Genomic DNA, 16,633 nt, shown 5'->3' on the forward strand with positions numbered 1-16,633 from the left:
ATCCAAAATAAAAGTTTTTGTTTACATAATATGTGTGTACTGTGTATATATATTATGTATAAAGACACATACATACAGCACATATTTTGAAAATATTTACATGTATTTACGTGTATATATTTATATTCATATAAGTTATATCATATATAAATATATTCAATATATAAACGTAACATATTTTTCTTAAATATATACATGGATGTGTGTGTATTTATACAGTGCCTTGCCTTCATTTTTTTCACATTTTGTTATGTTGCTGCCTTATGTTAAACTGCTTTCAAAATAACTGCCTGTAGTGCTCAGAAACAGATTTGCATCAATGCCACACATTTGGAAAAGAGTTCAGAAAAGCATTCTGCTTCACTGAAGGGTCACAGAAGCATGTAGTCTCTGTTACGTGTGGCCAAACTCAATCCTCTCTTCAGTGAAGACACATAAAACACACTTAGAATTTGCAAAAAAGCACCTGAAGGACCCCCAGACTGTAAGAAACAAGATTATCTGGTCTGATGAACCTCAATTCCAAGCATCATGTTTGAAGGTTTAAAGCAGTTTAACATAAGGCAGCAACATAACAAAACGTGAAAAAAAATGAAGGGGTATGAATACTTTCGCAAGGCACTGTATATACATAATAAATATACACAGTACACACACATATATTATGTAAACAAATTGCATGACAAAAATTGTAGTTTGTAACGTAATCCATTACATTACAGTACACATTTCAGGTAATATAATCAGATTACTTTTAGATTACATTTAGATTACTTTTGACCTTACTCACTTATCACATTGATTTAAATAAGAAAATCTTGTACCATATTGATATAAAAATAAAAAAAGAAAGAAAATATATTCCATTCGTTGAAATTAACAACATAAAGTGGATTAAACATTACATTACGTCAAGGTTTCCCAAACTTGGGTTTATGAAGGAACTGCAGGAGGTTTGCGAGTTTAACGAAAAGCTAATCATTAATTAAATCATAAAAATTTAAAATTAAAGTAAATCATTTTAAAATAACATAAAAATAAATAAAACACTTCCTAAAAAAATTAATTATTTTATTTGTTTACCTGCATATCATGTGACCATTAACCAACGTCAGAGAACTGTGAACATGCAAATGTGATACTTAATTATTAAAATATTTATTTTCAAATTTTAGGGGTACTTTAAGTAAATATATTAGATGAAAGATGTTCAGATGACAAAAAAAAATTTGGGAATGCCTGCATTATATGTAAATAAGAAATAATGTGAATTTGTGCATTTTAATGTGTTTGAAAGACAAATGCCTTCCAAAGACATTGTAATAGATGGCTAAATAACCTACTGAGTGATAATTCAAATAAAAATGAATTGTGTTCATCAGTAGTTGATGCAACGTTGAAACACTTGAAATTATTTTTGTAAATCCAGTGGTCAAATGCTGTGTAGCCATCTGACTAGTGACTGATCTCTGTGTGAATGTCCACAAAAGACTTTGAGTGTATATAAGTGGTAGGATATTTTAGAAAGGAACATTTAAAAAGATGAAAAAGAGGAATTAGGAGAATTGATAAATTATGAATAATTTATTGCTATTGTGTGAATAATATGTAATCATGTAATCCATAAAAAAAGTAACTGTAGTCTGATTACGAGTATTTAAAAAATGTAATTTAATATAATTACAAGTACTTAATTTTTGGAATCTGATTATGTAATCCAGATTATGTAATCAGTAACTACCCAGCTCTGTATATATATATATATATATATATATACATATTTAACATAAATCTGTTACAATCTGCTACTTTGAAATTTTTTGATACATTTTGACCATTTAATTGTGATGTTAATTTAATGTTCATTGCTATACAATTGCAAAATCACATAAAAGTAAAAAGAAAAAACAATAAATGAGAAGAATCAAATGATTCAAACATAAAACAGCTCATAAAAATATATTTAGATCTCCTGGCATTGCCAGTTAACATCTGAAGGTGTTGCCTTTTCTTTCTTTCTTTCTCTGTTTTGTTTTTTGTTTTATTGCACACCATTATAAAGGCCACAAAATGTTTCAGCAGTTGTTACAAACGCTTCAAATTCAACTGATAAGTGATATGAAACTACTATCTTTGGACAAAGACTAAGACAAAGTCTAACATGGCAACATGCCCTTAAAATACCTGAAGGCTGTCAAATTCCTTTCATGTCATTAAGCAGAACAATGGTTAAATGTATGTAGGACACTTAACCTTATCTATTGATATACATTTAAAGCTATTATGTAGTGTGATCATACATGCATGTTCTCTGCAAAGTTATAGACCATCTGTAAAGGTCAAATTACAGTAAAAAATTTAACTAAAACATTTCAGACTACAGCAACTTTATGAAGTTTTGCTGGTGGACGTGAATCACAGTATTTGTTTGGATGTTTGGAGCTCTGGCTGCAAATGTTCTACAGACTCTTGGTTGCTTTATGGTATTATGTGCGAGTTTCATCAAACAAAGCATGTAAGTAAGGCATTCATTGTATTGCACATATCTCAGGGTAGCCTAAATAAAACATGTCAAGACATTTCAAGACACTGATAATCATCAAGGTAAACCCCTACCAAATCAAAGAAGGCTATTCTATAAGGTTTGTCAACATTTTAAACAGAGCACTGGTTTTGGATGATATTTCATAAAGTGCATCACATTATTCTTTTTTAGCAGACTCTTTCTTTTCCAAAATTACAGAACAGCGAGAGAGTGTAACATAAGAACTTTATTTGCCAATAATGGAAAAGTCATTAAATAGCCAATAATGTACACTTATCGTTGGCTATTTAATGACTCAACATGGCATGTAACAAAAGGTCAACATTTGTTCAACGAACTTGTCTCATCACATTTTATGGCCCAGGCTAATGCTTTTGGTTCCTTTGACTAGTTAAATCTTCTACATGACACTATTATAGTCAAGGTGACAGTAATAATTTATTTTAGTTGAATATACTACAGTAATTCTCAAACCAACAAACTGTATTATTCGCAAAACAGTGGACATGGGTTTAGTTTGTTGTCAAAACAGACTATTGTAACAAATATTCCATAAAAGTTATTTAATAAAATATATCTTTGCATGTTCATTTACAGATGGATATGTACTGTAGATGTGCAGCTTGGTATATGGTGTTTTGCTACTCAGAAACTTCTCCAGAACTGCTTCAGGAATCCACAAAGCTGCTCTTTCATGTTTTTAAGGGGGTTTTTCTTCTTTTTTTTCTTCTAAATGTCTCTTATTCTTCTTTGGAGCACAGCTTTTTTCAGCATTCATCCGTTGTAAAACATTTTGTAAGGTTTCCAAAAAAGTCTCTGCTGTTTCTTCTCGATAGAGCTCGCAGTCTGGGCATGGCTTCATTTTGTCCTGTAACTTAATATGGTATTATGTAAGATTAGTGCACAGCAGATAAAGTGTTTTGAAGATAATGCATTCCAGAAACAACGCAATCCAGATTCACAAAATCAGAAACAGCATTTATTCCTTGTCCTTTTTTAGTTCTATAATATGTGCATGTGTGATTCTCATTAATACATTTCTAGGTTATATTTTAATTTAACTTACAGAGTCAACATGCTAACTTCAAAATCTATTGGATTTAATTGTAAGCAGAGTCTCATGCACCTCACGTAAGAAGCATTATTTTTAAGAGTTGCTTATTAAATTATTTAGCTTTTAGCTTAGCAAAATGCTAACATCAAACGAATCAATTATGAGCAAAGTCTTATGTGGAGTTTTCTTAAAGAGTGTTGTTTTTTGAGACATAAAGAGTTGCTCACTATTACAAAGTCAGTGTCATATAATATTAAAAGCTTTCATTTCAATTAGGATGTTTACTTAAAAGGTAGCTGCCTGTGTAGACAGTAAACAACAAAGCAGCTTAGGTTTTGGAACAGATCTACAATTTCAGCAGTGTATCAGGTTGAAGTTTGACATGGTGTTGTATATTTAACAGGTGTACGTGCCTTATGACTATGGAATAGGGTTGCAAAGGGGTGGAAAATTTCCGGAAACTTTCCAAGAATCCTGGAAAGAAAAATCCTGGAAAGTTTCCAAAATTTCTGGAATGTTTCTGAAATTTACTGGAAATTTTCCACATTCAAGAAGTGCAATTAAGCACTATACGCAACACCCATAGCAAACACATAGCAATTTTAATGACTATGGAATAGGGTTGCAAAGGGGTGGAAAATTTCCGGAAACTTTCCAAGAATCCTTGGAATATTAAAAAAAAAATCCTGGAAAGTTTCCAAAATTTCTGGAATGTTTCTGAAATTTACTGGAAATTTTCCACATTCAAGAAGTGCAATTAAGCACTATACGCAACACCCATAGCAAACACATAGCAATTTTCTAGCAACCACATGGCAGCACTCTAGACCTTTTCCTTTAACCAACCAGAATATTCTAGCAGCTGCATAGCAACGTTCTAACAACCACCTAGCATTCATCCAGAACATCCTAGTAGTTGCACAGCAACACCCTAACGACTACCCAAAATACCCTAGCAACCACATAGCATTCTATCTGTTGGAGAGACTGCATGGCCTGAAAAACTTAACACTTCAAGATTTTAAAACCGCTTCAAACTTCAAGCTTTTGAAACGGTTTTAAACTTTAAAATGCTTCAAACATCAAGCTTTTAAAAACTGCTCTGAACTTAAAACCGCTTCAAATTTCATGCTTTTAAAACTACTTCAAACTTTCTTTTTTGGCTATATAGGCTTTCTCAAGCCAACTTCAAACTTTGTTTACAAACTTATTACATACTATCCTTGTACTCTAGTCCATAGAAGTGCAATCCAAATATTTTCACCTCACCCATTAGTAAAAACTTGAGCAGTAAATACATTTAAAATGGCTGACTAGCATGCAAACAGGCCAGAGGCTTTAGAAGCAGACATGTGAAACCCATATTTCTGTACGCACTTACATACACTCTTGAGTGGAATTTTTTTGTTTGTTATTTCAGCTGTCTGTGTGACACGTGTAATGCACAACACACTGTAATTACTGTATGTCTGGGTGCAGGCAAGTTCTAACAATAGTTTTTCTTTACATTTCTTAGTATCTATTTTATTTTTAGTGATATTGATATTTGTACATGTGTGAATCCTATGAAAACATTTTAATCTTTTTTAACATGATTTTTAATGACAGCAAAGGGTTAGAAGCATTATATCTGGTGAAACATCTATGTATGTATGTATGCATGCATGCATGCATTTATGCTTTAAATAACATTGTCTGAATGTGTGTCAACCCTAGAAAGTGGGCTTCCATCGCTGAGTTTCGATTCCTCTCATGGTTTTTTCCACATACTTGCCACTGCCGGCTTTGGACAATATGTTGTGTATTGTGAATTGAATGATTTTTAGTTTTACTGGCTGTGATTAAATCAATACTTTTCAATAACTGTTGAATAATAAAGAATAGTATTTTAAATAAGTATTACCTCAATGTTTCTTGAAAATACCTCGTGATCCCTACAGTTTTGCAATGTAACAATGTTTATTTGAATTAATATATTTTAAATGTTTATTTGTGGATCTCTCTGCTTTCTTGCTAGCCTTGAAGTCACTACAAACTATTTACAAATATGACTGTAAATACCATTATTGGATCATCCTAAATGTCAGATATTGAACTCACCTTATACGTCAGCAACTTGAGGATCTTTGGTAGGTGCCGAGACTGAAATTTAGCCACACTCTGGATTTCGACAAACAAAACATTCACTTCCATTGCAAAGCATGTAAGCGTGGACCTGGAGCAGTTCTGCTAAAGGAGATGACAACAATTAATAGCCTGGAGAAGCGGTGAGGCTTAAAGCCTGCACAGACTTTTCAGCAAACATACATTTTTTATCTATGTAAAAAATAAACAGCATATATTATATATATATATATATATCAGAATATCAGAGAAATATGTAACTGCAAAATGCGGTGACTGGTGGGAATGTGATTTAACAAATTGCATCACAAATGACTTCTGAAAACCAACATTTGATCTTTCAAATAAAAAGCATTAAGATTTTAATCAGATTTCAAACCACCTACAAAGGTGGTTCGGACTGCGCTTGTGAAAATTAGATTTCATGTGTTTTTTCCTGTTCTGACTACAAAAAAACAGATTTGAATATGCAAAAAAAAAAAGTTGTAAGAGCGTCATTGGCACATTTACATTAGAAAAAGCATCCAATTACTGATCAGATATTGGGATTTATTTATGAGAGGAATTTTCAATATGAATGTGAATGAATAAACTCTAAAATAACAAAATATATGCAGAAAAAGCTATGGGAGCCTTTATTAGATCAAGAAAGCAGTGGTTAGAGATGGGAGAAAAAAATAGTACATATTTCTTTAATCTTGAAAAAATAAAGGTGGAGTTAAATGCGAAAAAAAAATCTGTGAAGTGTGATAGGTTGACTTCAGAGCATTCTAAAAAAAATGTGTGACCCTTTATCTAAATTTTTCTTGGCAGTTTATGAAAAATCATTTGTCAATGGATGACTTCCACCATCAATGAGAGAGGGTATTGTTAACCTAGTACCAAAATACTCTTTTGATTGATAACTTGCACCTAATCACATTATTAAATAATGACTATAAAATTTCGGCATTTGTCCTGGCAAAACAACTTAAATCTGATTGATGAGTGCCAGTCAGGGTTTATGAAGGGTTGCCACATATCCAACAATGTAAGGTTAGTTCTTGATTTGATTGATTATTGTGATTTGGTTTTGGATCCTGCTTTAACTATATTCTTAGACTTAAAGGTTTATTTGGAACAATCAGAATATTATTTACAGAAATAAGAAATAATTGGTATTTAAATAATATCTATATTGTTAATGAGTTGATAGATGACAATGGTCAGTTTTATTCCTTTTCAGAGTTCTCCAGAAAAGTTTAATTTGTAGCTTCATTAAAAGAGTATAATATTGTAGTCAACACCATTCCTAATTATATGAAAAGAGCAAACCTATAATAAACCTATTACAAACCTATTTCTCTCTGTATAACATTTCTATTTTAATTGAAGGAATTTTGATTACTGATGACAAATTCAATAAACACTGTTTGCAATCATATCAACAGACAATCTATTCCAGCTTCTTATTTCAGATGGATGGAGTTATACAGTGTTAACTGGAATGTGGTCTGGTCTGGTTTCTTCCACACACATTTCCATTAACAAAAAAGATCAAATAAGTCACTTAAAAATATTACATCGATGCTATCCTTTTAATAGTAGGCTACACTCAAAAACAAAAACTGTCTGTGATATAAAAAAAAATGATTGAACTTGATATTTTTTGTGAATTATATTATATTATATTATATTAAATGATTAGTGTAGAGCCCTTTGATGTTGCATTGAAACCTGTTGGCACCCATTGAAGTCCATTATATGGAGAAAATCCTTGAATGTTTTCCTCAAAAACCTTAATTTCTTTTTGACTGAAGAAAGAAAGACATGAACATTTTGGATGACATGAGGGTGAGTAAATTATCAGGATTTTTTTTATTCTGGAAGTGAACGAATCCTTTAATGATTCCTACATATTTTGCCATAACACTTTGTGATAAGTGTGACATCTGTGCTTTCTCACTCTGAATCACACTGGCCTGTATGTAGATAATAAAATTGAATAACACAACACAATCTACAAATAGTGCTGACACTAATGTCAGAATCTTTTTGAAATATATCAGTGAATAAGTGCAAGAATGTATTCCAGTTACAGTTGTGTTTACACTAAAGGTCAACTAAAGAATAATCAAAGGACAAAAATGCCTCAGCTGTTCTTCACAAAAATCTATGAGCCCAGAACTTCAACATCACTGCCTACAATATTATTAAGTAAACATTTAGCCTTCATATTAATGCAATTTATCAAAAGCACTCTCTCTATCCTCCGGTTTTAAAGCAATTCAATTAAATTGATAATTTATCCTAACAGTAATGATACTATCAGTATCAAATGCCAAAGATTCAAGTGCCACTTCAGGCAAATGATTTTTGGCAGCATATTAAAACAGTATACTGATAACTAAAGACTGTGTGTGAAATCACATACCTCATAATCTGCTAGAGTTGGAGTGTACAGCATGCTATCGTTTTTCTGTTATGAGAGAAACCACACCTTAAACAGGAGCAGAGTAAGAACAGGCTAGACAGATTTTTTTCAATTCAGAAGTAAAAAAAAAGAAAAAGTAGTACTAAATCATGTGCTACCACTTTGCTCAGCTCTGTTGTGATCCTTTTCACCATCTTCACACTCTCTTTGCTGCATTGACACTTGATCTGTCTTGTCAACATGATCAGCAGATACAGAAATAATGAAGTAAAATGCATGGAATAGTGGAGCAACTCTGTCCTCATATCAACTATCCAGCTCTCCCTCCCCAACACATCTGTCACCAGGCCTAGGAAGACATAGGGACTTTGAGTGGCTACATTTCCTCCTCACTAGGGTTTGGCTTTTATTAGTAGATTCACGCTAGAGCAGCTGAAGACACATTCTGCCTCTAATCTAAAGAAACAAGATGGAGAGGTGGTTGGGGGTGTTGGGTGGGACAAATACAGATTACACAATACATTATATAATACAGAATTAACAAGAATATGCCTTGAAAAGAAGTAACAATATTTTTTATTTATTATTAGCCTAGTATTTTTTTTTATTTTTTAAATAGGCCTATTTTGATCTATTTCTAATGATGATAATTTAACACTGACTTAGTTACTCAACAGGCATTTTTAAAACTGCAGTAGTCAAACTGTAGCACAGACCTACCTCATCAAACATTTCTGGAGGGAATAGTTTAAGACGTCAATAGGCAGAATTGCACATTCAGGCGGAAACATTATGCAGAACACCTCAGCGTGTTTTCATCTGCCACAACTCCAAGGCAAAACCAAAACAATAATAAAACGCTGATATCCGAGTCTCTGTCCACTTTCAGCTGAAATGACATCGACTTAACTCTATCCGTCTTCATGAGCAACACAGCGTAGTACAACCGCGGCCGAGTGTGTGAACTGCAGTCGAGTATCTTTATACCGCCGCGTGATTGGGCTGGACTGTGATGCCCTCATGAGTCATAGAAACATCTACACTGGGGGAGCCACCGAAACTGAAAGTATTTTATGTTGACTTGACAAGTGTAAATATTTAATAAATGCATAGACGATATAGTTTTAATGTATGTGGTTCTTTAAAAAAACGCGATTAAATACGTCAAGAATTAGCCTACGCGTTATATATTCCTTCAAATGTCTGACATTCTGAGACATACAGGAGTGAAATCCTCACAACAGAACAGTTTAATCAATCATCCTCCTAAACTGTAAACCGATTATTTCTGCACTAAAACAATATGGTTCCGCCTTTGCTATAAATAACCGGGCCCCCTCTCCCTCGTCGGGCCCTTGGAATCGTCCTAACCCCCACTTTCCTGCAGAGTTTAGCTTTAACCCTAATCAAACACACCTGAGCATGCTAATCAATGTCTTCAGGATCATTAGAAAATCACAGGTAGGTGAGATTGATCAGGGTTGGAGCTAAATTCTGTAGCGCATTGGCCCTCCAGGGCAAGATTTGAGGAACCCTAGAGCGTCTACTGGCGACACTGTACTGAGTCGGGCGACGTCTCGCCCCTATGAAAATTATCACTTTGGGACTAAGATCTCTAATGTTAAACTAACCTGCTGCGCAGCAGTAACCAGACGGACTCCAAACAATGCCTTTGAATATGCTTTAATCACAGCCGGGAGGATATCATCTCAATCACAGAGAATCCCCCAACAACAATGATACAACAGTTTTTATAGGAAAGGTACATAGCAAAGGTAACATGTCACATTACATCATTTTCCTCTGATCTGATTGGTTCTCTTTATGTGAAAAATCAAAGACCACTTCTACTTGGTTACTGATACCTCAGCTTATTCCTTAAATAATGTATCATTATTAGTAGTCTCAAACAGACATCATGTTTCATTATTGCAATGCTATTTAAGACTAGAACATTTACGTAATCAAAAGTTAGGCCTGCAAGGAAAAGAAGTGTTACACATTATTTGTGATCAAATGATTTTATGATTAATTTATTACATTTAAAATTTCCTTCACCGGCCCTATGCTTTTTCCCCCTTATCTGAGACATACCCATGCATCTACCATGATATCACTTGTTTCCAGCAAAATACCATTTGTTTTTACTAAAAATAAAAGTTGTGGTAAGTCAGTGGCTCAATCAGAATTACACTATGCAGGTTTTATTTAGGTACAAATAACAGTGAGCACATTTTCCATACAGTGTGACAATCATGGAATTTTTTTACAGTAAGTAGAGATCAGGTATGAACATTTGTTTTCTTTGCACCATTTCTATCAGGCATGGTGTGGAGCAAGACCTTAGGTAAACAAATCTGAGATATATGTTTAATTGACTTAAGCATTTATTGTGACAATCACGTTAAGAAATCAACAATGCATTACATTAAAAATACACAAAAAATTGAAACAAAATCAAGAGTCAATTTGATTACCATTACCTTGTCTTAGTCTGCACCAGAATACCTTTCTTGGGAATGATGTAATGCTTTTTCATGGTGTACAGCAAACATTTCCATCAATGCAAAATATCAGATGTTTTGATGTCTGTATTAACATCAATCAAAGCAGCGATTCATGTTCCCATGTTTTCAAATGCATTATTAACCAAATTTGTATAGAACACTGGCAATAAAAATTTATTTTAACATACATGAGAATGTTTTGTCTGAAACACACTATTTTCCAGACACGTCCGGACCACATTCGAGAAAAATGTGCAAAACAAAGAAACAAGAGTTAAGTGCCAGAAAACAACTACTTCATAAATAAGTTCTTTATATATCACAGCCAACTAAAAGCCTTTCATGACAGAGGCTTTAGTTCAATTACATATAATACATTTGCATATTACAGAGTCTTAGATGCAATAAAATAAACACTGTCAAATATAGCAAAGCAGTCTTTTATTGATGTTTTACTGGTATCTTGGCCAGGAAGTAGGGTTGAGGGTTAATAAAAAAACAAACAAAAAAAAACAATGACCATAGCATCAACTGGCTGACACCCGTATTTTATAGTCCATGATTTTTTTTTCCGTCTGAGTGGAGTGGACTTGGATCTCAAAGCTGACTCCTCTGCTACCTCCTAAAGTGCCAGATAAAGTGTCTTTGAAGAATGAGGCACCATACTAGACCTCAGGAGCACACCACTCAAAACCTTTTGCTGTTCTGCATTGAGAAGTTGCAGCTATTGATGCTGACCCTTCTCCTGCTCTGGCTGTCTGCCACAGGGGACAGTGTCTGAGTCAGGCTGACTTGTGCATTGCTAAAGGATGCTATCCTCCCACTCCCGGCAATCTGCAAGTTGACTGTGGTGGCATAACTGATTTTTAATGTTGTTTTGGACCCTTGATTAGGAACACTGTCTTCTGTTTTGCCCTCGGTTGGGCACTGAATGGGACTCATATTTGGGTTAGCAGGTGCGACATAGGGACAGATCAGGGTGCTCCGACAAGTAGATTCTGAAATCACTATGTCATCTTTCTCTGTCTCAGTGCAGGACAAAGCATCAGATTCAGTATTGGGCTCTGTGTTGTATTTTGTCAACATATCATATACATCTGGCCAGGCAATGCTTGTGAAATGTTTTCCGCTATGACTGGTCCTTTCAGTTGTTAGTCTGACAGGTGAAAGAGGGCCAGGGCTGATAGAAGATGGGCTGCCACTGTATGAACCCCCACGAGGACTTATTAACCCCAATTCTGAACCCACTGACCATCGTCCACTTTCTGCCCAAGACCTGCGTTCATGTGTAGTTGGACTGGGTGGTCTATCCCCTAGAGCAACAAAGGACAAACTGGTTCCTCGAAGCCTCCTCTGGCTCTGCGAGCTGGTTGCTGAACATGAAGACATTCCCATTGGGGTAGGAGAGATGATTCTGGGGCCTCTAGAGTTTGTTTCCACTTTTGTTGGAGAAGATGCATTTGTTATTGAGGGATTCCTTGGCTGCGGATTAGCAACACCCCATACATTTGCAGGAATGCCAATAGGAGGTGGAGAGGTGATTCTGGGGCTCTCACAGGGAGATAATGAGCTAGCTGATGTTGATCTTGAGATTTCCAAAGATAGAGGGGTAAAAAAGCTACCTTGTCTGGGGGTTCTGGGATTTGGTGGCTTTGTTACCAGATGACTGGAGTGGTTTGGAGCAGGTGGAGGGGAGCAGATTTGGGTGACTGGAGATGGGCAAATAGAAGGGGACTGTACACGAGAGCTAGGCTCAGAGGACGGAAAGGGACGAGCCACCCTATTGTGCAAGGTTGTTCTTTGAGGATCATGGAAATGAGGGAGTCCACCCACACTTGAGTGTGGTGTTGTTTTGTGGTTAGTGGCCCATCCGTTATTACTTAAACTGTTGTTATTGTTATTATTACCATTTAAACTGGTGTAAGAAGGCTGTTCAAGAGCAGCAGAGTTTGGGCTGTTAGCAGATGGAGCTGAATGGAGGCTAACTGGAGGTGCAGGGGATATTGACCGTTGACTATGGTGAGGAGGGGACTGAACTGTTGATGGACTAGATCGAAGACTGTTTGATCTGAATGGGGATGGACAAGACCTTAGGGGTTGACTCCCTACCCCAGTGCTGGATGTACTCCTAAAACCTGACTCCGCACTTGAGTCCAAGGTGATGGGTTTAGGTGATGGTGACCTTAGCCTTAAAGAAGATGTGGGCAAAGGAGAAGAGCTCACAGGTGGGGAAGCAGTCTGAAGATGTGCACTTCTCTTGGCCATGGTTTGAGAAATTGTCTGACTAATACAAGAGGCAGCAAGAGACTTTGTATGAGCTGAGGCCATTGAGGACAGTCTGGAGTTCTGGGCACTTCTATTTGGAGAGGGTGATCGCATTCGCAGGTTTGGGCTAAAGGCAGACGGTGGTTTCGCATCTAATGGAAGTCCACAACCAAACGAAATGTTTGAAGGCTTGTCATTAAGAGCCTGGGAGAAAGACTGTCTGTGAGAAAGGCCAGGAGTTGAAGTATCCTGAATCTGTTCCTCGGTCCGCAGTGAAGTATGTGGCACTCTGAAAGGCAAGATAAGACAGATTAAAATGCACTGCTTACACTGCTGTAATATAAACTACAACGGCATAACCTAAATATCAGTTGGATACACTATATAACTACAGTTTGGTTTGTGACATGCTTCGCAGACTACCTTTGAGTGGCTGGAGATGATGGATTCCAATTGGTGAAGGGAGTTCTCTTTCCTGTGGCAGAAGGTAGATTGGAAGGACTTTGGCTAGTAAACCTGAGAAGCTCATCCAAAGAAGGTCCACCTACAGGGGGTGTAGAGGGTGGGCTCAAAGTCTTTGAATTATTGCTCGGGTCCTCTTTGGATTTAACATCCAGTGGACTACACTTGCAACATGAACCAAGCAGAGGTGTCAGTTGTGTAGGGCTAGTTGCATCATCCTGCAACTGGGCTAAAGGGTATGAATGCTCTGATCCTTCAGAGATGACTTTCGAGGAGGCTGCTGACTGTAATGGGGGATATGCACCTACTTCACTAACAGAGGACACTACAGGTGTTATTTCCTCCATGCTAGTGGCTTCAGTATCAGCCCGGGCCTGCTTGGAATTCAAATGTCCTGTATGTATTTCATCTTGTTTATCATCAATGGACAAAATGCTTTCACAGTGCTGTACAATTAAGTCCCTTTTCTCCTCTACACTGTGAATCTCTTCTTCTAAATGTTTAATGAATAGTGAGTCAATAAAAAGTTCACTACTTGGTCCAGAATTTCTCACAAAAGCAGGTTTCTCTTCTTGCAATGTCTGTCTTTCTTCCGTCCTATTTATTGCAATGGATTTGTCCACAGCATATGAATGGTTCTCCTGAACGGACTGCAGTACAATGTCAGCATGCTTGTCCAATGGAAACCTGGCTAGGTTGGATGGCATTTCTGGCTCAACTTGGACTTGAGTTCCAGAACAAGTTGAAAGTGACAAGGATTGATCGCCCTCTTGTACTTTAGACTCACATTTTTCTAAGGAGCTTTCTCTATGGTCTGATATTACAGAGACCTGTGATTCCATAACAGTTGTTAATGAAGTAGCAGAGGATTCAGCACATGAAAAATACAGTGAATTAGATCCATTTGTTGAGATCTCATCTGGGGGCCCAATGAGATTACAATCATTTTCTTGGTGATATGTTGTAGACAGCTTCTCCCTTAAAATGATGTGACCAAAAGGCTCAGTAGGTGTTGATACTGAAGACTCTTCTGCAACAAAAGAATAGGCAACATTTTATTAAACAGATTTAAATTAATGTGTAAAATGATATCACACAAGATCATAATTGAATTATATATGGATTAGGAACTCACCTGTGGGCTGATTTAGTATTCTCATATCCCCCTGGTGCAGCTGTACTTGCCGAGACTTGGGTGAAGTGCTCTCATTTCCTTCCACTGACCATGCTCCTCTACTCACTCGTGTTTTCTTCTGGTGTAGTGGTACCTTCATGCTGCTTGCTTTCGCTGTGTACATGCGTGCAAGCATTTGCACTTTATTAAGAATCTTTTCTGAGTTCTCTACCAAGCATTGATTGACTGGTCCACCCTCAAAAAATCCTAAATCTGGTACCTCTTCCATTCCTTCGTAAAGGGTATGGCTACACGTTACTACCTTGCCATGACAAGACCATCGGCCAACTTTAATCTGACTGGGAAGGCTATCCAGGTTTCCGCTAGAGGACATCCTAGCTCTTGTTCTACTTTCATACTGAAGAGATGTATCCGCTGTCTCTCTCGTCTGCAGATTAGATGTGTCTGAAGTGTCAGGATTGCATTGTGAATGCTCATGTTTATGCTGCATCTGGGTTGTTGTGCAATTTAGGGATGCCTTGTTTTTCTCAGGAGCATATGTATGTTCACCACAGCTCTTTTCTTTTGAGAAAGAGACTTTCAGATTGTTTTTAGAGTCTTGGCCAGTTCTTTCTTTTTCCTTCCACAGTTTCATACAGGGATTGAAATCACAAATGTCTTCATCCATTTTATCAGCATTCTTGCTGCTTAATAATTCTTTTTGTTCTTGGATAACATCTGAATGTGAAAGAGGAATGGCTGGATCAGCAGATTCCTCATGGTTGAAATTCTGGTCAGATTGGTCTGATGTTGGGAGTAATGAAGATGCTGCGTCAGTTTCACAGCCTGAGCGGCTACTCTCAGACTCAATTAGACTGTCTTGGTGAACACAAACATTGAATCTAGACACCGAATCCTTCACTAATCCAGCAGGAATATGAGAGAAGCTGTTTCTTCGTGCTGTCTGACCCTCCTCAACACCTGCCTCTGCTGCCTCATAATAGCTACGTATCTTCTCAATAATCTGCTTATCACATTTGGTTAGTTTTTGCTCAGGTTCTACTTTGGGGACAAGAGAGGTGTCAGTTGCTTTTAATGTAGTAGCAATGTGAGCACAAGCTGACTTAGCCTCACATGCTGCGTCATCAGTGGTTTTGTCAAAATTATCAGATAGATTAAGTTCTTCACTCTTACTAACAGAATCCTCAGTATCTTTTTCCCCCTTTTCATCTGTGGCCTTCACCATTTCTGGGTTGGATGATTCACTATGACTAGGCTCTGGTAATGTCAACTCTCCTGATTGATTCACTTCTTTGGAGGTCTGCAATAGTGATGATGCTTCCTCAAGCTCCTCTGGTGGAGCAACATTTGCTTCACATGATGGATGGCTGTCCTCGTCTTTGTCTGACCCATATACCAGCGTTTCTTCTGCCTCTGATCTTTTGGTATCGTTGGTCTGATGTTTATTTTCATCCACCTCAGCTATTAGTGGTTTGGACTCATCTAACTGCTGTGCCTCCGATGGCTGGACTTCCAGGGACTCTGGAGTCAACTGACACAATGGGAAAAAAATTGTAAAATGACATTTTCTTATAACTATAACTAATCACTGATGTCAGTGTGTATAGCCATAGCAATGAAACATTGTGTTGAGTTACTATAGCAATTACTGTCTTGGTTTGAGGTGTCAAAATGTTTTTGTGCTATATGTACCACTTCAGACGTTAACTCTGCCATGCCTTGTCGAGCACGGCTCTCATTAATGAACTGCATGATTTCCTCAGTAATGGACAGTGTTGGTGGTGGAGGGAGTGGGGTCATGTCATCCTCATCCTGACATAAAGCCAGATCATCACGGCCAGATTCAACTTCAATGACAGAGGATGCCAGAGTACTGGTACTGCCTGAAGAGCCCATGCTATCAGCCTGTGGGCACAACTCCCCTTCACTGCCAGCCTGAAAACCCATGAAATGGATAGAAGCATAGATATACAGAAATTTCAATTATGTCATTTTGGACCTTTGAATAACATGTTATCACAGCTGTGATACCAAAAGTATAAACAAAACCTATTGATACATGGTTGCATTATGTTGCAAAAATTATATAATTTAGGCTGTATGATATATAATGTTTAATGGAAGAAAA

General features: G+C 36.6%; 2 protein-coding genes across 2 annotated transcripts in view; both read right to left on the bottom strand.

The window, feature by feature from the left end:
- Positions 1-2,045: 2,045 nt before the first annotated feature.
- On the bottom strand, positions 2,046-10,675 carry LOC107729094 (uncharacterized). Its single transcript, XM_016539452.1, has 5 exons — positions 10,645-10,675; positions 8,295-8,524; positions 8,137-8,181; positions 5,700-5,828; positions 2,046-3,419 (listed from the first exon to the last, which is right to left on the bottom strand). The coding sequence occupies exons 1-5, from the start codon at positions 10,673-10,675 to the stop codon at positions 3,246-3,248; spliced, it is 609 nt and encodes a 202-aa protein (XP_016394938.1). The 3' UTR covers positions 2,046-3,245.
- LOC107729120 (uncharacterized) overlaps positions 10,191-16,633 on the bottom strand; it is a 51,641-nt gene continuing 45,198 nt past the window's right edge. Inside the window, exons 17-20 of the mRNA XM_016539501.1 lie at positions 16,198-16,440; positions 14,506-16,036; positions 13,332-14,400; positions 10,191-13,197 (exon numbers count right to left, since the gene is read on the bottom strand). Coding sequence (XP_016394987.1) covers positions 11,331-13,197; positions 13,332-14,400; positions 14,506-16,036; positions 16,198-16,440 — 4,710 coding nt within the window. The 3' untranslated portion in view covers positions 10,191-11,330. The remainder of the gene's footprint in view (positions 13,198-13,331; positions 14,401-14,505; positions 16,037-16,197; positions 16,441-16,633) is intronic.

This window comes from Sinocyclocheilus rhinocerous, unplaced genomic scaffold (genome assembly GCF_001515625.1).
Source record: "Sinocyclocheilus rhinocerous isolate Xijiao unplaced genomic scaffold, SAMN03320098_v1.1 scaffold1870, whole genome shotgun sequence".
Lineage (NCBI taxonomy): Eukaryota > Metazoa > Chordata > Actinopteri > Cypriniformes > Cyprinidae > Sinocyclocheilus > Sinocyclocheilus rhinocerous.

What these genes read in the sequence shown, in the direction of transcription:
- LOC107729094 (XM_016539452.1), bottom strand. Translation starts at nt 10,675, where the DNA reads ATGAAAAAGCATTACATCATTCCCAAGAAAG. An exon ending in CAACAGAGCTGAGCAAAGTG is followed by an intron (nt 8,182 to 8,294) that starts GTAGCACATGAT and finishes CTCTCATAACAG; the next exon opens with AAAAACGATAGCATGCTGTA. An exon ending in CAACTCTAGCAGATTATGAG is followed by an intron (nt 5,829 to 8,136) that starts GTATGTGATTTC and finishes CATCTCCTTTAG; the next exon opens with CAGAACTGCTCCAGGTCCAC.